A 22,214-nucleotide genomic window follows, 5' to 3' on the forward strand; every position below is an offset into this window, starting at 1 on the left:
TACCTAAGAAAGCAGGCTTTTACCCTGCATTGAGATCACTGAGACTTAAGACTTAGTAAAATAAGAAAAGCTACTTTACTTATAGAAATACATAGTAGATAGGAAAGGCAGAGCTAGTTCTAACTAACTAAGTTGGAGGCATAACGCCCAGGCTTGGGAGTTACCCTCATGGCTAGGAGAGAGAGAGCAGACACAGAGGTGGCTCCTCTCTCCCAGACAGTAGGAGAATAGAAGAGTGGAAAGGGCGGAAGGAGGAGGGGCAGGTAAGCTTCCTTTATGACGTATCAGTCTCACAGCGGAAGGAAGTTAGTCAGAGCATCACCGGTAAAGGTAATCAAGCCTATCCATCTGGAGGACCCTAACTCTATCTCCCTTCTGGAACATAAAAGAACAAAACAGGAGTTGTTCTTGCCCCACTTCCAACAGAGTCAAGTTGCACAAATTGAACAGTGAATTAAGCTGTACGAAGCCTGAATTGTTTTGACAATTTTAATATGGAACTTTAAACTGTTGTAAGTCACCCAGGGACTTGCTGGTGAAGGGCAGGACTTAACTGAGCAACCATCACCTTGATACGCACACAGAAGAGGGATGTCGTAACCAAAATTCAGCACATGCACAGGTAGTGGTGGTGCGGTGCAATAAAAGAAACCAGAGCAAATGCACACAGTAAAGCGGTGTGGTATCCAGATGTCAACACATGCACTAGAAGAGGGATGCGGTGGATATTGGGACCGATGAGGGGATAGAGGGGTGCAGTGAAGCCCAAATTGCAGGTCAACATTCCTTCCTGTGGAAATCGGAGGCTGAAGATACATGCGGTAGAGGGATGCTGTGAAGCCTGAAGCATAGGTCAACATTCTTTCTAGTGAAAATCAGGGGCCGAAGACACACACAGTAGAAGGGTGCGGTGAAGCCCAGGACACAGATCAACATTCTCAGAATCTTTTTTTTTTACTTTTCCCTTGTAACTTCTCCTTTTGTCTAAGACGAGAAGGGAAGAAGACAAGAAAGTACAGATCAAGGGACAGGCTAGATAGCAATAGAAAAGAAGACCAAAAAACAAATTTCCTTGCTCCCATTTTTTTTTAACAGGGAACTGCCTAAACCACCACAGGAGAAACAGGGCAGGAAAACTCAGGAAGCAAAAAATGGTAGAGGGGGGAAAGGGTGGGAAAATGACTTCAGTAAATGGTGGCTGGAAAGGAAAACAACGGAAAAGCTCCAAAATGAACAGGGATAGCTGGTGAATAGAAGAAAAATGGGGCTGAAAGGCAGCCCGTCTGTACACACTCCTGAGGCAGATGGGAAAGCCACAAATGGAGCTGCAGCTGCCAGCTCCAAAAGCAGCTGGGAGGAGCAACCGCAGGCGGCCAAGGCGGGTCCATGGCCCACGTGAGGTGAAAGGGCAGGGATGCAGGCCGGAGCGGTAACTACTGTCGATGGGGGCCGACAGAAGGAGAGACCCCAAGGAGAAGCTAGGCAGTAGGGCAAAGCTGCCGCCGCAAACTCTAAGGCACAAGCAGTGACAACAGTGACAAGAACAGTGGTGGCAGGAAGAGCTGTAGCTGCAGAAGCAAGCTCCAAGGGCAAGTGTGGCAAGAGAGGCCGCTGCTGCCACAAGCTCTGAGGGGCAAGCAAGGATACCTGGAGCAGCAGAAGCAAGCTGAGGGCAAGTGGCAGCTGGAGCTGGAAAGGCGAGCTCCAAACAGTAAGCAGAGAGAAGGGACAGGGCCACAGGGAGGATGGCACCGGAGGCTAGCCTTGGGGGGGAAAGGCCAACAATCCCCACTAACAGGGAACAAAAAACTTTTTTTTTACAAGTACAAGTAAACATCAAAAATACAAGTAATACAAGAAGAAACAGAAAGAAAGAGATGCAAGAATAGAGTCACAGAAAACTAACTAAGCTGAAAGAGCTAAGGCTGAAAGATCCGCATTGGCCAAAGGCAGGAATGGACTGGGGTGAGGCTGGAAAGAACAACTCAAGTCTTGTCTTGTGTGTATTCCTGCCTTTGGACACTATGTGGTGCTATAATCCACCTGACTGCATGCTACCTGGGGAAAAGCCTGCCTTTAAGTGTTTAGTTGCACAGTGTCTAGTGATTAGATAATTTGGAGGTCCCAGGCCTTATTCCAGATGTCTTCGCAGGCCCATTCTAAATGAAGTTCTCTCCCAAAGGCTTTTAGAATTAATTGTGATGTCTGGTAAAGGGTGGTTACGGTGTTTGTGTGTGTTTTTATGGGACATTTGTATGAAACATGTTTACATTTTAACACCAATGGAAAAAGGCAGTTTGAAGTCACCAAGATACTTTGTTTATAGATGGCATTTTCAGATGACTTCAGTGCTGCAACGGAAGATACGCACATTTGTAGAACTTTAACCACTGAAGCTAATGAAACTTCACCCAGTGTTTCAAGCGGCCAAACTGGACAGTTCTCCAGTTTCAGTTCTCCTGATTTACCAGCTATTCAAACCTCATTTGTGTTAGGGGTAAGAATTAATTTGTATGCAATGTTTCACATTTCTGAGCCTTAAACGTTTCCATGCTAGATATCATTTAGAAAGGAACTGAAAATAAAACTGCCAGTATTATGATCCATTATACAAATCTATGGTGCAACCACATTTGCAATACTGTGTAAGTTCTGGTCGCCTTATCTCAAAAAAAATATTGTAAAGCTGGAAAAGGTTGAGAAAAGGGAACCAAAATGATTAAGGGGATGGAGCAACTCCCCTATGAGGAAAGGGTACATTTGGGGCTTTTTAGTTGAAAGAAAAGGCAAGCGAAAAGAGACATGAGGTATAGAAAATTAAGCATTTTGTGGAGAAAGTGAATAGAGAACTCAGGGACATCCAGTGAAGCTGAACGTTGGAAGATCCAGAACAAAGTACTTCTTCACACAGCACATAGTTTAACTATGGAATTCTCCCACAAAAAGTAGTGACGGCCACCAACTTGGATGGCTTTAAAAGAGGATTGGACAAATTCATGGTTGATAAGGCTATCAGTGGCTACTAGCCACAATGCCTATGCCCTTCCTTCACCATCAGAAGCCTCTGAATGCAAATTGTGAAGAGTGCTATTGCACTCAGGTCCTGTTTTCAGGCTTCCCACAGCCATCTGGTTGCCTACTGTGAGAACAGGATGTTAGACTAGATGGGCCGTTGGCCTATTTCAGCAGGCTCTTTCCATGTTCTTATGACAGTGCATTTTTCTGCTTATCAAATGTGGCTTTCAAGAGTTTGGCTAGGCAGGCATCATTCAGAGATGCCTTAGATAGGGTTAGGGGAATGGCAGGATTAATTAACTTTCATAGGATCAGATATAGAACCCAATGTGTCAGGTGGGACTCTAGGGGTTATTTGGTTTTGCCGCTTGCTCTTTTGTCGGACTATTCTCAAGTGGGAAAATGTATCTCATTCAAGTACACAGCGTTGAATTCTTAGTTTGAGTTTAGACTTACGTACATTCTCATTAACATAAACATAAGTAAACATTAGTATGATAGAATATTAAATAAAGAGTTTGAGATTGACTTCATTTTAATACCTATTTAGACAGTACTATTTAGACAGTACTAGTACTATTATATTCAACATATATTTGTTTATTCCAGTTACATATAATGGCATGAAAACAAAAAAAAAATGCCTTACTTCTTACAAGGAAATTGACATTGGACAAATGTATTGTCTTTACTATATTTTATAAAACTTTGCCTTTATTCCCAGAAGAAAGATAATACACTAGCCAAATGCTTTTTAAATCTGAGTTTATTGTGAACCAGGAAAGTGTGGTTTAAAAATCGCTTATAGATTTTATCTGGTTCTTAAGGACTGAATCACTTGTGATGTGCATTGAATAGCTACAGCCTACAGTGACCTGGCCCTCCAATGTTGGAGGCCTCATTGTGCCTTGTGCACTGTAACTAGGGTCAATAGCAGAACCTATGCAGCTGTTAAAATACTACGGGTGTGATCAGAATACTGCAATATCCACTATACAAATAGCTGCTGTGATTATTCAGACATGTGCATGTCAGCGTACAAAGTGTCCCACTTGTATTGTGTAAATGCTGAAGAAAAGTCAAATGGATTAATCTGAGAATAAATGGAAGTAAAAGATGTCTTTTTCTTTTAGGAAGCGACACCAGTGGAGCATTCTTTTAGTGCTGTAAAACGTGAGCAACAGAAAAAGTGGCTTGAAGAGCTTGATAAACAGAAAGAAGCTGACAAACTACGAAAACTAGAAGAAAAGTGTAATTTATCCAAGGTAGCTGTGGTTTACGAAGGGTAATTTGAAATAAGAAAGTATTTTTGTTGTCCATGTCTGCTCATTCATTCATTGGCGATCACTCGTGGCCGAGTAAGATTGTCTTCCAAGATAAGGTCTTTAACAGTGGGTCTGTAAGTGACTGTGGAGGCCAATTCTGGATCCACACAGCCTCCCACAGTGAGGACATAGGTTTCCAGATGGAAGATGGTTGTGATGATTTGTTTGACGTGCCTTCCGCTCAGGTCGTTTGTCCTGTTCGCCCTGTATTTGTGCTTCTTCAAAGTCCACAGCACCTTTGATAATAGCTGTACTCCATTTGGGACATTCATGGGCCAAGACTTCCCAGTTCTCAATGTTCATGTTACTTTTTTTTAGATTCGCTTTAAGAACATCTTTAAACCTCTTTTGCTGTCCACCAATATTCCATTTTCCATACTTAAGTTGGGACTAAAGTAGCTGCTTTGGAAGACGGTGAACAGGCATTCGAACAACATGGCTGATCCAGTGAAGTTGATGTTGAAGGATCATTGTTTCAACACTGGTAGTCTTTGCTTCTTCCAAAATGCTAACATTAGTCCGTCTGTCTTCCCAAGTAATTTGCAGAATTTTCCAGAGGCAGCGTTGGTGGAATCTTTCAAGAAGTTGGGAGTGGCGTTTATAGATGGTCCATGTTTCACAGGTGTACAGTAAGGTCGGTAGTACAATGGCTTTGTAAATAAGCATTTTGGTCTCCCTGCGAATATCCCGATCCTCGAACACTCTATGCTTCATTCACGAGAATGCAGCACTTGCAGAGCTCAGACGATATTGAATTTTAGCATCGATATCAGCTTTTACAGAGAGATGGCTGCCAAGATAGGGGAAGTGATCAACATTCTTCAGTGTCACACCATTGTTGGATTGATGGTGCTACAGAGGGACTAGTTCGCACCTGTTGACGAAGCACTTCGGTTTTTTTAATATTAAGTGAGAGCCCAAGCTTTCCATATGCTTCTGCAAAGACATTTAGGATAGTTTGAAGATCTTTCTCTGAATGTGCGGACACCACATTATCATCGGCATATTGAAGTTCTACGACAGAGGTTGACATTACCTTACTTTTTGCTTTCAGCCTACTGAGATTAAAAAGCTTTCCATCTGTTCAATATATGATTTCCACACCAATAGGAAGTTTCCCCTCAATAAGGTGTAGAATCATAGCAGTGAAGATAGCAAATAAGGTAGGAGCAATGATGCATCCTTGTTTTAAGCCTGATCCGACTCTGAATGGATCACTCCGAAAGCCATTGTTATCCAAAACTGTTGCTGTCATGCTGTTGTGAAGGAGTCGCAAAATATTCACACATTTATCAGGGCATCCAGTTTTCAGAAGGATGGTCCAGAGGGCAGTTCGATTCACAGTATCAGCCTTAGTCAGATCAATAAACGCCATATATAAAGGTCAATTCTGCTCCCAGCATTTTTCTTGAAGCTGTCGTGCAGTGAAGATCATGTCCACTGTCCCCCTGGAACGGCGGAAACCATTTTGAGATTCTGGGAGGACATCCTCTGAGATTGGAAAGAGGTGATTTGCAAGGATTTTACCTGCGGTAGAAAAAAGAGGGATACCTTGATAGTTCCCACAATCTGTTCTATCACCCTTCTTAAAAAGGGTGATAATTATGGCATCCCTAAAGTCTTCCGTGATCTCCTCCCTCATCCAGATTTTTTTGATGAGTTTATGAAGTTGTTGTGTAAGTTCAGGCCCACCTTCTTTAAAGACTTCAGCAGGAATCCCATCAGGTCCACTAGCTTTGTTGTTCTTCATTTGATTGATGGTTTTACTGACTTCATCCAAATTAGGGGATACTGCAAGCTCATCTCTAGTTTGTTGTTGTGAAATTTGCAAGAAAGCTTCACCAGCCACAATAGAGTTATGATTAAGGAGGTCATTGTAATGCTCTTTCCAGCACAGTGCAATAGACTATCCTTAAGAAGTTTGGTACCATCCATTGAACGTAAGAGATTTGTACCATGATTTGTTGGTCCATAGACGGCCTTTGTGGCATTAAAAAAGCCCCATGCATCGTGAGCATCTGCAACATGCTGGATTTCTTGAGCTTTCTTTATCCACCAGGCGTTCTTAAGTTCTCTAGTTCTTCTTTGGACCTCAGCCTTTGCACTGGCATAGATTTTTTTCTTAGCAGCACAGTTAATGTCTTTCTGCCATATCTGGAAGGCTTTCCTTTTCTTGTCGATATGTTCAGTCTCACTATCGTTCTCATCAAACCAATCCTGATGTTTCTTAGTTTGGTACCTAATAGTTTGTTCACATGCTGCAATAATGGATGTCTTCAATTTAATCCAGTGTTCCTGAACATTTTCAGGGAGTTCCGTCGTTAGATGTTTCTTGAGAGTTGTTTCAAAGCAAGCTCGCTTAATGGGATCTTGAAGGACATGGATGTTTTTCTTCCTTGGAGCCCAGGTTTTCTTCCTTGGAGCATACGTTGAGGAACAGTATTAATGACCATAGTGGATCAAATTAATCGGTGATCTGTCCAGCAGTCATCAGCACTCGTCATGGCCCTTAGTGAGGAGTACATCACAATGATCTCTGGCACAGACAATTACATAATCCAGGAGATGCCAGTGTTTTGACCGAGGGTGCTTCCATGATGTTTTAAAGTTATTTTTCTGGTGAAAGAGTGTGTTTGTAATAACAAGATTATGCTCTGCACATTTAGTCAGAAGTAGAATGCCATTCAGGTTGCTATTGCCAACTCCTTCTTTCCCAATGGTTTCTGGCCATAAATTGAAATCATGCCCAACTCTTGCATTGAAATCACCCAAGGGGATAATTTTATCCTCCTTAGGTATCTCTGATAAGATGGTGTCCAGGTGGTTATAAAAAATTTCCTTGATGTCTTCATCAGCATCTAATGTTGGTGCGTAAGCGCTCAGAATAGTTGCCTGCTGGTTTTTGGCAAATTTTAACTGGAGAGTTGAGAGTCGTTCATTAATGCCAGTAGGAACTTCTGACAAGAGCTTCACAAGATTATTTTTAATAGCAAAGCCTACTCCATGTATTTGTTCTTGTTCAGGCAGTCCTTTCCAGAAGAAGGTATAACCTCCTTTTTCTTCCTTCAATTGTCCTCCTCCTGCTCTTTGAGTTTCTTGGAGTGCTGCTATGTCAATATTGAAACGTCTCAACTCCCTCGTGATGATGGCAGTCCTGCGTTCAGGACATTCACTATCTGTATTGTCCAGCAATGTCCATATATTTCATGTTCCAGAGTTCAATTGTCTTTTGCAACCGCTAAGTGGTGATCCCACAGGACACTGTAATCCAGTCAGGGAGAGAGATGAGGCAGAGTATGTTTAGGGCACCTTTTCTAGCCCCCTCCCCATATGGGGTGAGCAGAGTGGATCCTGAATAGGACTGCTCAGTCGTGGATATAGCTGCCGAACTACTCAACTGCCTCAGTCCTTGAGCCAGGACGACCGAGTCTGCATCCACCGCCCATGTGCTGGTCCATGACTAGGGGCTTCTGGATTTCACAGTCCTGCCCCCGTCTACTACTCTGGCCCAGTTCATAAAACCACCTCGAGGAGAGAGAATTCCATGAGTTAGGCCATCAAATATACAATCAGATGTGCAAAACCCTTGTGATACATGTTACCTGAACTGGGGGAGCAAGGGAGAGAGTAGTATGCATGCCTTCTTTTAATAGGTATATTATTTCTTTTGTTTTCATTTATATTCCAGCCTCTCATCAAGGAGCAGGAATATGCTGTTGGAGGATTGTATAAGGTGGGCCTCAGACAGCAAAACTGTACATAAACGTTCTACTGAACAAAATGGGACTTATTTCCAAGGAACTTGCATCCCTATGTGTTCTAGAAAGAGGTTTATCTTTCTAGAAAGTACAGTGGGAGAGCACAAGGGCAATGCTAAGCATTGTATGGAGCATTTGTACCCCTTTGGGATGTGCTTGTGGCCATTCAGTAGCTAGGTGTCTTAGCCTGTGACTCTAACAAGGCAAATCTTGCTGTTTAAACAGTAGCAGATGGCATGGTGGCGCGCACTGCTCACTTGACTTCCCTCCAACTGAGTTGCTGCTGCATGCTGGGATGGAGAGGGGCGAGTTGGTAGCGAGGTTGGTGTGGTGCAGATGTGTTGGCAGGAGGACTTGATTGGCTACTGTGTTTAAGAGTATTTAAAATAAAAATCTTAAAATATTTCTACAAACATACTTTTACTGGAGGTAGTTCATAGCATTTGTTGCTTTTTGAGGACCCTGAGCCAGAAAACTTGAGTATAAAAATTGTATTTTTAATGTTTTTGTTCCTTTGTATCTCTTTAGGGTGAAGAGCATGACAAGTGGACAATGCATTTTGATTCTTTCAAGAATCATGCTAACTCTTTTTTAGAATACCCTTTAAATGCAACATATAAAAAGCAGCCTGAAACTTTACACCTGTTGTCTGAACCCCAGAACCAGACTGCTTTTACATCTACAGCTATATGTCATCACACACCTACAGAGGTGGAGATTTCAGGAAAGGCAATTGGAAATATTTCAGAGCCAAATCAGAAAGCCAGGTGAATGCCCACCTTGATTTTTCCCAATTACTGCCAACATTTCATTAGTATAATAAATTATAATGCTGTTTGCTCTTTGAAAACTGTGTGCTTAATATATCTGTTTCTGTTTTAGTTAGCATTCTGTATTTATGTGCAAAACTCTAGAATAACTGTCTTCAGATTAGTTTTAATGCACTGAAAGTCTTTATCAGTAAATTAAAGCACTTATTATGGATAATAACTGGTGCACAGAAATGCCATGGGAGCTCTTGCACTCTATGATGCTTTGATATATTTCTTTAAATGATGGTGTCTTTCTGTCTAAATGCTCTTTTGTTCAGTTTCCTTCGGTCAATGACTGCCCTCTTGGATCCTGCTCAAATTGAGGAGAGAGAAAGGCGACGGAAAAAACAATTAGAACATCAGGTAGGATCACTAATGTCTAATGTAGTTTCTTTTATTTCCTGTTTTTCCATAAAGTCTGAGAAAACATTAAAACTTGATCAAAACAATAAACAGAACAAGTAATGAGAGGAACTATAATTATGTAGTTAGGCTTGGATTGTGGTTAGGTCCATGAGATATGGCTTCTTTTCTCCTAAACAACCCTGAAGCACAGCAAGAAAATGTTTTTCTTTTTAAAGAGAGTAATGCTTTACTCATTGGAGGAGGGGTGTAGAGCTTAATTTCTCAGGTGCTATAAAAGCCTACAATTACTAAACCTGTGCTTCAAAAATATAAAAACTGAAAAGCATGTCTAACATTAATGAAACAGGATTGAAAATATAAATCCAAAGGCTTCCACAAACCCTAAAGCTAAAACAACAACCTTGTAGCGTAATCCTAAACATATTTACTCCAAAGTAAATTCTGTTTACTCCCATCATTCAGGTTTACTGCTTAGGGCTGCCATTGTGTATATGTCCTTACCTAAGTTAAGCCCTACTGAACTCAGTGGGACAAATTTCTGAGTAAACATGCCTTGGATTGCACTATAAGGAAAGTCACTAAGACTTCCATAAAAAAGTAAGGACAACTTGAAAAATCAACATGTACTTTTACTTACTTCAGTATAAACCTGAATCCCAAACTTTAACAGTATCACAGTTTTCCACCACATATATATGATCTAATACATTTACAGTCTCTCAAACAAAGACAAGATGTTGTTGTTGTTACTGTTGAGTTTATATTCCCACCCTGGGCTCCTACTGGGAGGAAGGGCGGGATATCAATCAATCTCCCACCTTTCTGTTTCTAGAAAGAAAAGTTCAAGGTAGCTGTCACAAAAAAGCACTATTAACAATTAACCAACAAAACATATAAATAAACATTTGAACATACTAGAGAGAGAGGAACAGCAGAGGAAAAATATGGTGAAGTAAAGAAGTACCATCTATGAACAAATTTAACTCAATGTTCCCTTATTTAGCTGAAATCGCCTTCAGTGTTTGAATATTTGAGACGTTATTTCATTTATTTACAGCATTTATATCCTGCCATCCACCTCAAGGTTGCAGGGCATGTTACAACATAGTGCAAAATATACAATAATACTGAAATAGATAATTTATTAAAATTACAGATTCATGCATTATAAAATATCTCTCATATCTGAAAATAAAACAAGGTTATCCAAATCGGTAAATGATATTGGGACCTGTGTTACCCTTAAAGCTTCAGATGACCCACATGTCAATCCAAATTTTACAATTTTAGAATCAAACCACATCTTGAAACTTTATTTTTACCCCATATCCTAAGTGCCATACTCTCCCTCTTGCATATACATGCTCACTCTAGCTTGCCTAGGATCTTGAGTGAGATAGGGATAGAAAATTATTTTAGGTGCCTTAAGCAAAAGATGACTGTACACGTGGACATCACCAAATGGTCAATATAGGAATCAAATTGATTATATAATCGGTAGCAGAAGATGGAGAAGTTCCATACTTTCTGCAAAAACGACCAGGAGCAGACTGCGGTACAGATCATGAACTGGTAATATCGCAAATCAGAGTAAAGCTAAAGAAGAAGAACAAAGCAATCGTAATGCCAAAATACAATTTAAATAACATCCCAGAACAATATAAAGATCAAATTTGAGGCTTTAAACTTAGTTGATAGAGAACTAGAAGAACTATGGATTGAAGTCAGAGACATTATCAAGGAAGAATGCAAGAATACCTCTAGTTAAAAAGAAAGACCTCAATTGATGACTGACAAAAATCTTAAAATGGTTAAAGATAGAAGGAAAGCAAAAGCAAAAAGAGATAGAAACATGATCGGAACCCTAAATGCAATAATACAGCACTAGTACGTAGAGAACTATTACAGTAGTTACTGTATAGAAATAGGACAACAAAAAAGGTAGAACAAGAGCCCTATTCTAAAAGATTAGAGAAATGAAAGGGAAATTTAAACCAAGAGTAGGGGTGTTGAATAATCAACAAGGGAACACACTGGGTGACCGAGATGAAATAAAAGGAAGATGGAAGTAATACACTGAAGAACTCTATAAAAGAGATGCAAGGATGACAGATGCATTCATGGAGGAACTGTGTGATGAAGAACCAGAAATTTTAGAATGTGAGGTGAAAGTTGCTCTTAAATACTTGGAAGAAACAAATCACCATGAATAGATGGCATACCAATAGAGGTGCTACATGCTACTGAGACTGAATCTGTCTAAATTTTGACAAAAAATTGTCAAGAAATATGGAAAACTAAACAATGGTGCACAGACTGGAAGCATTCAGTATATATCCCAATTCCAAAGAAAGGAGATCCCAGGGAATGCAATAATTTTTGAACTATTGCCTTAATATCCCATGCAAGTAAAGTAATGCTCAAGATTCTACAACAAAGGCTCTTACCGTATATGGAGCAAGAAATGCCATATGTCCAAGATGGATTTAGAAAAGGAAGAAGCACCAGAGATCATATCACAAACATACATTGGATAATGGAACGGACCAAGGAATTTCAGAAGTAAATCACCCTGTGCTTTATAGATTACAGCACAGCCTTTGATTGTGTAGATAATGAAAAACTATGGAATGCTTTAAAAGAAATAGGAGTGCCACAGGATCTGATTGTCCTGATACGCAGCCGATACTCTGGACAGGAGGCTACTGAAAGGACACAATATGGAGAAACCGATTGGTTCCCCATTGGAAAGGGTGTGAGACAGGGGTGTATTATATCACCCTATTTGTTTAATCCATATGCAGAACATATCATACGGAAAGCGGGATTGGACCAAGATGAAGAAGGTATGAAAATTGGAGGGAGAAATATCAATAATTTAAGATGTGCAGACGATACCGTACCACTACCAGAAATCAGTAATGATTTGAAACGAGTGCTGTTGAAAGTTAAAGAGGAAAGCACAAAAGCAGGACTACAGCTGAACATCAAGAAGACTGAAGTAATGACAACAGAAGAGTTATGTAACTTTAAAGTTGACAATGAGGACATTGAACTTGTCAAGAATTATCAATACCTTGGCACAGTCATTAACCAAAATGGAGACAATAGTCAAAAAATCAGAAGAAAGCTACGACTGTGGAGGGCAGCTATGAGAGAACTAGAACAGGTCCTCAAATGCAAAAATGTATCACTGAACACTAAAGTCAGGATCATTCAGACCATGGTATTCCCGATCTCTATGAAAGTTGGACAGTGAAAAATGTGGATAAGAGAAAAATCAACTCCTCTGAAATGTGGTGTTGGAGGAGAGCTTTGTGCATACCATGGACTGTGAAAAAGACAAATAATTGGGTGTTAGAATAAATTAAACCAGAACTATCACTAGAAGCTAAAATGATGAAACTGAGATTATCATACTTTGGGCACATAATGATGATTCATTAGAAAAGACAATAATGCTGGGGAAAACAGAAGGGAGTAGAAAAAGAGGAAGGCCAAACAAGAGATGGATTGATTCTATAAAGGAAGCCACAGACCTGAACTTACAAGATCTGAACAGGGTGGTTCATAACAGATGCTCTTGGAGGTCGCTGATTCTTAGGGTCGCTGTGATGTTCCTGTATTAATGTAAATATGGTAAGTGCTGTTTGTATAGAAGATACATGGTAAGTGGAATGAAAGAGGAGGGGGGAGTAGATGAGCAGTAGAATGCTGGATGATTGGCTGAGCGTTTGAATGGCTGAGAGTATAAATGGAAGAATGACAGTTGAATCTGGGTGGGTTGTTTTGGTGGTGTTTGGAGGTGGGTGTTAGGTGGTGGATGTCAGGAGAGTGTGGAGAAAGAGGGAGTGGGAGTTCTAGTTAATGATAAGTCAAGTATCACAGGAATAGATGAAACCATATGCTTAAGTACCATTAGAAAAGTAATCTTGTTATTTCTGTTATTTAATAAATACTATTTTGGTTTACCGAAGGCCTGATCCTTGGCTGGGGTTTCACAGACCAGAAGGGAGGGTAAGGTAATTACCAAGGCTGAAGGGCAACAGTAACAAATGGTGGCAGCGGTGAAGAGGAGAATAATAACATTACAAGTATCCAGAGCAACCCCGAGTTATATGAGTTATCTACATTGATACAAGGGGGTTGGGAACAGCATAAGCACGCAGTCGCAAATGTAACCGGATAGAGAGAGACTCAGGCAAGGTCTCTGGGAACATTGGTTATAGAACGTGACTGGTGGTGCTGCCTAGCAGGGGGATCTAGTGAGATCTGTGCTAGAGCGGAGAGAGAAACCATAAAAAAAGGACAGTCCGGACTGGTGGAGTCCCTGGTGGTGCCTAGTGAAAGGCAGTAGCCACAAGCAGGTAGGAACCTGACAGGGAGAGCCAGGGAAGGGCGTCACAGTCGCCATAAGTCGTAATCGACTTGAAGGTACATAACAACAACAACAAAGCTTTACACAATTGCTCTAGAGGCCTCATATCTTTGTTGACTAAATAGTAAAAGGAAGATTAAATAAATGACAGTGAAACTTACTCTGTTATTTGTTGGTTTACATCATCATTAAACCTTTAGATTCTGGCAATCTGCATGTTTCCTTCCTAAGTGGTCTGCTGTAAGATTCATAGGGTTGCCATAAGTTGTAATTGACTTGAAGGCCCATAACAACAAAAGCAAAACCACTGTGGCTATTGTTAGTTGGGCAAGTAGTCTGCAAGTGACTGACCCAAAGGCTCTTTCATGTTCTAGCACAGGGATGTGAAACTCATGACACTTCTTATGTTGTTGGACTCCCAAGTCGCATCATCCCTAACTATTTGCAGTGCTGATTGGAGCTGATGGGAGAGCGAGTCCAGCAACACTGAGTGCTACAGGTTCCTTGTCCCTGTGGTGACAGAAAGAGCAGATTCCTAGATGCTGCTTCTGAAAATAAAAAGTTCTTCTCCTAGAAGTCTTGCTTAAGTTGCATGGACCAGAAAGTATGTATGTATGTATGTATTTCCTGCCCTTCCTCCCAGTAGGAGCCCAGGGCAGCAAACAAAAACACGAAAAACCCTCTAAAGTACCATCAAAACAGACTAAAATATATATTAAAACATCTTTAAAAATACATTAAAACATCTTTTTTGAAAAAGCTTTAAAAATCTTAAAAAGCAATTCCAGCACAGAGACAGACTGGAATAAAGTATTTACTTAAAAGGATTGTCGAAAGAGGAAGGTCTCCAGAAGGCAGCAAAAAAAGCCTGTCTAATATTTAAGGGGAGGGAATTCCAAAGGGTAGGTGCTACTACACTAAAGGTCTGCTTCCTATGTTGTGTGGAACGGATCTCCTGATAAGATGGTATCTGCAGGAGGCCCTCACCTGCAGAGCACAGTGATTGACTGGGTATATAAGGAATAAGACGGTCTTTCAGGTATCCTGGTCCCAAGCTGTATAGGGCTTTGTACACCAAAACCAGAAGCTTGAACTTACACCAGTAGCTAATAGGTACCCAGTGCAATTGACTCAGCAGCGTGGTGACATGTTGGCGATACCCTGCCCCAGTGAGCAGTTGCGCCATCGCATTTTGCACCAGCTGCAGCTTCCAAACTAATATCAAGGGCAGCCCCACATAGAGCACATTATAGTAATCCAGCCTAGAGGTTACCAGTGCATAGACAGTGCATGGACAGTGGTCAGGCTATCCTGGTCCAGAAATGGCTGCAGCTGTCTTATCAGCCAAAGCTGGTAAAAGGTACTCCTAGCCACTGAGGTCACTTGGGCCTTTAGCAACAAAGATGGATCCAGGAGCACCCTCGACCACTGACCTACTCTACCATAGGGAGTATGTCCCCATCCAAAGCAGGCAACTCACCAATTATCTGAATTTGGGAACCACCAATCCACAGCCCTTCTGTCTTGCTAGGATTCCGTTTATTGGCCCACCACCAAGTCCAGGCAGAAGTCCAGGGCTTGCACGGCCTCTCCTGATTCAGATGTTTACAGAGAAATAGAGCTGGGTATCATCAGTGTACTCTTGACATCTTGCTCCAAATCTCCTCATGACTGCTTCCAAGGGCTTCATATAGATGTTAAACAGCATTGGGGTCACCTGTGGCACCCCTGTGGCACCCCTGCAGCACCCCACAGCACAACTCGAGGAGGCCAAAAGACAATTGCCCAATACTATTCTCTGAAAATGACCCTGGAGGTAGGATTGGAACCACTGTAAAAACAGTGCCTCCAATACCCATCTCACCGAGTCAGCCCAGAAGGATACCATGGTCAATGGAATCAAAAGCTGCCGAGAGGTCAAGTAAGAATAACAGGGTTGCACTCCCCTGTTCTTCTTCCAATAAGAGGTCATCTATCAGGGCGACCAAGACAATTCATTCCCATAACTAGGCCTGAACCCAGACTGGAATGGGTCAAGATAATCTGTTTCATCCAAGAGTACTTGCAATTGCTGTGCTACAACCCTCTCAATCACCTTCCCTAAAAAGCAGATATTTGCGACTGGGTGGTAGTTGTCACAAACCAATGGATACAGGGTAGGCTTCTTCAGGAGTAATCAGATCACCACCTCTTTCAGGGCAGCTGGAACCACTCCCTCCCACAACAACGCATTGACCACACCCTGGATCCACTTGGTCAAAATATTTTCTATTGAATGCAAGTCCTGTTGAATCCAAATGATAGGTTTGGAAATATTTCTCTAATATACTTTAGAAGTTGAAAAAGGTGGGATACCTTGTTATTTTATATATTTAAAGAGTCCCTATCCTACATAAACTATAGCATTTATAGTAATAATCCAGATTAAGAAATTTAAAAAGACTATTAGTATTGATAGGATAAGAAAAAAAGGTAGAAATAAATCTGTTGAGATAATTCCAAAAGGGCATGAACTTTGGAGGGTTTTTTAAATTGATACTTGATCCCCAACTCCTAAGAGCATTTTATTATGAATCTTTCTTCTAGAAAGCCATAATGGCTCAAGTAGAAGAAAAACGGAAGAAAAAACAACTTGAAGAGGAACAAAGAAAACAAGAAGAGCAAGAAGAAGAGTGCCGACTTGCAAAAGAGCAGGAGCAAATGAAGAGGCAGTTTGAAGAAGATCTGCTCAAACAAAAGCAAAAAGAGGTAGGTGTCTCACACTGTACTGTGGCAATATTTAAACCAGGGGTGAAGAACTAATCTGGCCTTACTTCCCCCAGCAGTGCTCCAGGGACTCTGCAAGCCCTGTATTCAGCACTTGGGAAGCGCCAAGCACAGGACTTGCAAAGCACCTTCCATAGCACTTCCCAAGTGCCTCACAAAGCCCCTCTCATCCAAGGCCCACCTTTTTCAGTCCCTGGCGGGATGGCACAGAGCAGGTAGGTGTGGCTTGGTTGAAACAACCTTACAGGCCAAATGGGGAGGCCCGACAGGCCTAATTAGGCCCATGAGGCAGAGATTCTGCATCCGTGATTTAAACTGAGCAATCTGGATCACAGGCAGATAGTGGTTTGGGCAGAAGTCCACTTTTCTGTTGTTGTTTTTTTAAAGGGGGGGGAGAAGAAAGCAAGTTTTGACCCCTTGGATGATCTATGGTGGAATCTTGGAGACCTGAGAGAGGACTGCATAAGATTTCTAGGGCCCTTCCTAGTTCCTTGCCTCTCCCAATGACTATCAAACCAGAATAAAGGGTTTGCAAATTGGTACAAGACCACACAGGAGTGTGCTCTAGTTCACAAAATCTTATTCCACAGTAAATAAAATATGTGCATCATTTTAGCTTTAAATAAATGCCTCCATTTCAAGGCCTCTGATGTTCTGAGTCTCTGAACATTTAATTGAATGCAAGGATCCCAAGCATGGCACTTGCACACTGTCATATTGTTCAGGCTTTTTACATGGGCTTGGATCCAAAGTGCCCTTTGCCTAATTTCAATGGACTTCTGATTGTGCATGGGAGATTGTTATGGATCCCAGCACCCTTATACTGTGTTCCACACTATTGCAGAGGGTTACCCAACCTTTAAGATAATATTTTCTGGGGGATACAAGGGATATCCCTAGGAAGGGAGGGAATGTTAGATTCTGTGGAGCTATATTGATCTCAGGTAATGGTTCTGCCTGCATCAGGAGCTGCGGGGTTGAACTGGGTTTCTGTGCCCTGGGGTAAGTCCCTGAACTGCACTTTCCAGGCTCTGCATATGCAGTTTAGAACCTTTAGATCCTGGGAAGATCCAGGCTGGCTATTGAATTCTCCTGGACAGGAAGGAGAACAAGAGGGCTTCTTGTTCCCTTTGCACCTTGTGCGAGCCACAATGTCGTCCTACCTTTTCGTGTGTTCTTGTATCTTTTAGTTGCCCTTCAGTCTTTACTTCTGGCTTGCTCCTCAATCCTGTGTCTTGACTTTTCCTTTCTTCTGACTTACTCTTCCGTTCCAATTATGGGCTTCTCCCGTGGATCCTATTTCCCAGCTCACCTCAGACTGCTGCCCACTGCCCAACCCTGGCAGTCTTGCATGCTGATAAACCAAGCCGCCTTAGCTGGTGCTAGGATATGGTTACACATACCTACCTGTAAAAATTGCCGTAATATGAAAGTCCTAGAAATAATGCTTTAAGACAGCTTAAAGATTCTGGTTTTGTACCTTTTCTTTTGTATCTTATGTTTATATCGCCTTTACCATATTAGGAAATCATGACCCTTAAAACAAATGAGTTATATCAGACAATGCAGAGAGCTCAAGAGCTGGCCCAGAGGTTAAAACAAGAGCAACGTATTAAAGATTTGGCTCAGAAAGGACATGATATTTCCAAACTGCAGAAGAATCTTGATGGTGGTAAGTACCAGACTTAATGGGGTAATTATTTACAAAGCTGATCAGACATGTATTTTGGTGCTCTTTGATAACCATCCTCAAAGTTAGTTGTGCCTTTTTATAATGATTGCTGGTAGAAGATTTTCAAAGACCCACTTTTCCCATAAAGCCTTTGGCGCACGCACACACACACACACACACACACGAGTTATCCCAAGGGTCACATTATCTTGTGGGCAACTGTTGAGAGAGGGGGTACATGCCAATGGTGGGTGGGGCCAGAGGCAAAAAAATTAGTTGAACAACAGATACGACTCTTACCTGTGTACAGTAAGCTACATTCAAACAATCCAAAAGTCAAGAGATGTTTCTACATACGCCCACGTCTACACCCAGGCAAAAGAGGCATTATTACAGCTTTATGAACGCATTCCAGCCAGGCAAAAGCACTTAAGGAGAGTGCAGAGCAGGGCCAGTGAGAAGTATGGCCTGGGAAGGAGACATGGCCTGGGTAGAGTCCCACGGACTGGACAGGGAGGCCTGAAGGGCTGCATTTGGCTTTGGACTTGAGGTTCCCCACCCCTGCTCTACTATAACTAAGCCTGGATGCATATGTAACCTGAATAATCCCACATTCTTCCCTAGTTTACCTTGCTTCCACTTCCCTTCCTATCCTTTGTTTCCCCTGTCTTGAATTTGAGATGGTAAGGTCCTAAGGGCATGTACCTGTACTCTGTAAAGTGCCATGCACATTGATGGCATTATATTAACATTTATAAATAACCACATTTCAAGAATGAAAGTATCTTTCGTTAATGAACTGCAAGTCTTTTCAGACACACTTAGAAATACTGATGTTCATGTTTCCCTTCAAATGTTGTGGGGTATTTTTTATGTCTAACGTGTCAGCAGTCACACTGATTCAGTGCATAAGCCAAAACAGAAGGCTGAATTTCACCAACACTTTCACACCCCCTGAAATGCCCATCCTCACTTCTTAGCGATTTCTCAGGAGGGGCATGGCATTGTTTGCAGAGGGTGGAGAAGGTGTCAGGGATCTGTGGCTCAAGTGCCTGTGCAATGAGGGCACATTCCCTCTTCTCCCATCTCCACCCTTTCACAATGAGAGTGATGAGAGTGCATAGTTTGTCCCCAGTGATAGCAAATCTGGCTATATGGTGCCATCATATCACTATCAGATGGTTTAAGCTAGAGACCAGGAAGTCCTGGGTTTTGTTTTGAAAAAGAATCAAAAGAACAATAGGAAGGGAAAATGTAGTGCTACAAATGGCCGTGACGAACCACAGAAAAGGTATGTCTGATTAGGAGGAGAGCATTTGCATCTCCTAATGGTGTTTTTTAGTCTTCCAAACTTCCACAGTGAAATTTCAGACTGGCCCTAGTCAAGATGGATAGATATACCATAATCTCTAGTTCCTTTTTAACTATGTAATTCACAGCCTCTATATTCCAGCACAGTCCCTATTAGTAAACTTACAAATTCAGACAAATTTGTGAATTCAACATTTAAATTGATGTGATTATGTGAAACACTAACCTTTGAGTGCTTAGGAGTATTTGAATACATATTTTTCCCTTCCCTTTAGGTGATGTACCATGTGAGAGTTACTGTACTGACCTGAATGGCTTTTTGGACATTAGTGATAATAATTATCACTGTTCTGGAGAGAATAGCAGTATAGCAAATCAGGATGTCAAAACTATTCTCTCTCCTCGAAAAGACACTGCTGTTCAGACAGGTACACAAGTTAATTACATGTCCATTATTTGTAGCCGCTCTTATTTATAGTAGTAGTTGTAAAACAGTGTTTAGATGGGAAAAAATCCCATGTTCTTGTCCATTAATGAGGCAATACTTCAGGAGACATTCTTGATGAATTGGTTTTAGCATTAAGTGTATAACGTGCTTGTAGAAGAATCGATTTATTGCTTAGCCGTAGGCCATCACATATCAAACATCACATATAAAATTTGAACAATAAGACCGATACATTTAAAAGTGCAAATACATGACAAAACAATTACAATAAAATTACAGTTAAAAATCTAAAATCCACTAGCTAATCTATTACGAGAAATAACCATAAAGTGACCTTATAGAAGCAGGAAAACTATCTAGCCAATAACCAGCACTGGTGAATTATCACCTTAAGGTATCACCCTGGCAATCAACCCCATGCTCTAAAATGAATTTGGCACGAATCTTTTGTGCTGCCAGCGCAAAGAGGGAGACCTTGTATGTTACAGAAAAGTCCGTATCAGACATAAGGTAAGCAATCCTATTGTCATCATGGTCCCACAACGAACAAGCCAACAGGCTTTCCAAAAATTTGGCATGGGGTTGTGAGTACAAGGGGTAGAATAACAGGTAGTGGGGCAAATCTTCGACCTTCGGGGCTCCACAAATACAAAAGTGCTGAGACCAGGGAGACTGAAAGTAGCGTCCATCTAACACAGCGTTTGGCACTGTTTGAAATCGGAGTGCCGTGAAGGCTTGCCGGAGTTTTAAAGATAAAGGCCCGGCCAAATAAGATGATCTGTGGTGGTCATTCTTGTATAACCTATACCATTTGGAGAATTTTGAATTGATGATAGCCAGCCTATCTAAGTAGGCACTATGGCGGAAGATGGCATTCCGTAGATTCCCTCTGGTGTTTAGGGAGGGAAGTTCCTGCGGAGAGATATGGTACAAGTGTAAGAGGGGGTTTATTCTTGCAACCCAATACTTGGCACCTAGTGGATGTTCAAGACATGATTTAAGTATAGTCTTGTAAGGGGCGTCTTTTATAATTCTCCCAAAATTTATCAGAGCAAGATGAGCACGCGCTCTAATTGAGGGCAAGCTGGTTTCTGCGCAAAGCAGGGTGGCGGGAGTGCCAGGGGGTAAGTGCAGGAGTCTTTTCAGGAAGCTGTTTTGAACCACCTCTAGGCTTACTAGGTAAGTATCTTCCCATCCCCAAACTGCTGCACCATAAAAAATCTGGGGGAGTACTTTGCTTTGGAAGATTTTCAGGGCAGGGTCAATTAAATTGCCACCAGATGAACGGGCAAATTTAAGAATAGCCCCGCTAGTTCTTGCTGCTGTTAGTTTGGTCATGTGGGCGTGTGTTTTCCAGGATAAGTTTCCCGAGAAATAAATGCCAAGGTATTTGAATTCTCAACATTGTTCGATTGGATGACCATGAACTGTACAACTAAAGTTGACATGTCTTTTACCAAACACCAACACCTTGGTTTTAGCATAATTAATCTGTAGCTTCTCTTTTACACAATAATCATAAAGCCTTGACAATAGCCTTCTTAGTCCAATGCTTGTAAGTGTAAGAGAAAATGAGATGTTAAAAAGTTTCCTTTCTGTAAGTTTGAGAGGAACAACTGAGAAGGAGCAAAGTCCACTCTGATACAGTTAAGGATATTTATTGGAAGGATGTTGACATATTTAAGAAATTAATGCATTCATATTTATCAATTCCTGCAATCAGTGGTATAGCTTGGGGATGTATGGAGCAGACTACAAAGGATTCGTAAACTTTGAGAGTTAAACTACAGCAAGGAGGATAAAAATTAAGAGGATGAGTTTAATATAGCTCTGATTAGGTACCATGCCTCTGAATACCACTTGTTGGGGAACATATGGCTGTTGTGCTCATGTCCTGCTGGAGGAGTTGCTATAGGCGTCTGGTGGCCACTGTGGGAAACTGAAAGGTGCACTAGATAGGCTGTTTAGTCTGATTCAGCAGAGCATTTCTTAATTCCCCTGATGCAGGAGGACTGGGAATCGCAATGTGTTTGGCCAAAGAAGAAGCATGAAGAAGGTGGGATATAGTAAATTTCCAGACATATGACATGTTAGTTTGGAGGAGGAGGAGCTGAAATTTTCAGTCACTCCCATAGAAACTCACTTAATTCATGTTGATGAGATTATTCTTGTTTAGAAGCAGGTACACTCAAATATACTGTGACAAAATTAAGCGCAAGGGACAATGATGAGGAGAGCAGTGCCAATTACAGGAGTGAATAGACATCATAAAAGCTCTTGGAATAGTGCTGACAAAATTGTTCTCATCTGAACACTCAGAAATGTTGAACTCATGGCATGGTGGGTTATGCTGCCCTCTTGTG

At 41.4% G+C, this 22,214-nt stretch overlaps 2 protein-coding genes across 6 annotated transcripts in view; one reads left to right on the plus strand and one right to left on the minus strand.

Moving 5' to 3' along the window:
• CCDC66 (coiled-coil domain containing 66) overlaps positions 1-22,214 on the plus strand; it is a 75,610-nt gene that overhangs the window by 15,494 nt on the left and 37,902 nt on the right. For 3 of the 4 annotated variants that reach the window (XM_061618272.1, XM_061618275.1, XM_061618276.1), the window contains exons 8-15: positions 2,327-2,497; positions 4,149-4,280; positions 8,029-8,073; positions 8,627-8,865; positions 9,189-9,273; positions 16,241-16,402; positions 17,945-18,092; positions 19,679-19,831. In XM_061618272.1, coding sequence (XP_061474256.1) covers positions 2,327-2,497; positions 4,149-4,280; positions 8,029-8,073; positions 8,627-8,865; positions 9,189-9,273; positions 16,241-16,402; positions 17,945-18,092; positions 19,679-19,831 — 1,135 coding nt within the window. The remainder of the gene's footprint in view (positions 1-2,326; positions 2,498-4,148; positions 4,281-8,028; positions 8,074-8,626; positions 8,866-9,188; positions 9,274-16,240; positions 16,403-17,944; positions 18,093-19,678; positions 19,832-22,214) is intronic. The other variant, XM_061618273.1, reaches the window with a different exon arrangement.
• The window catches only part of TASOR (transcription activation suppressor), a 132,470-nt gene continuing 130,349 nt past the window's right edge, over positions 20,094-22,214 (minus strand). Inside the window, exon 27 of one of the 2 annotated variants that reach the window (XR_009761484.1) lies at positions 20,094-20,763. The gene's annotated coding sequence lies outside the window, so the exon portion shown is untranslated. The remainder of the gene's footprint in view (positions 20,764-22,214) is intronic. The other variant, XR_009761485.1, reaches the window with a different exon arrangement.

The sequence above is a fragment of the Rhineura floridana genome, chromosome 3 (genome assembly GCF_030035675.1).
Source record: "Rhineura floridana isolate rRhiFlo1 chromosome 3, rRhiFlo1.hap2, whole genome shotgun sequence".
Lineage (NCBI taxonomy): Eukaryota > Metazoa > Chordata > Lepidosauria > Squamata > Rhineuridae > Rhineura > Rhineura floridana.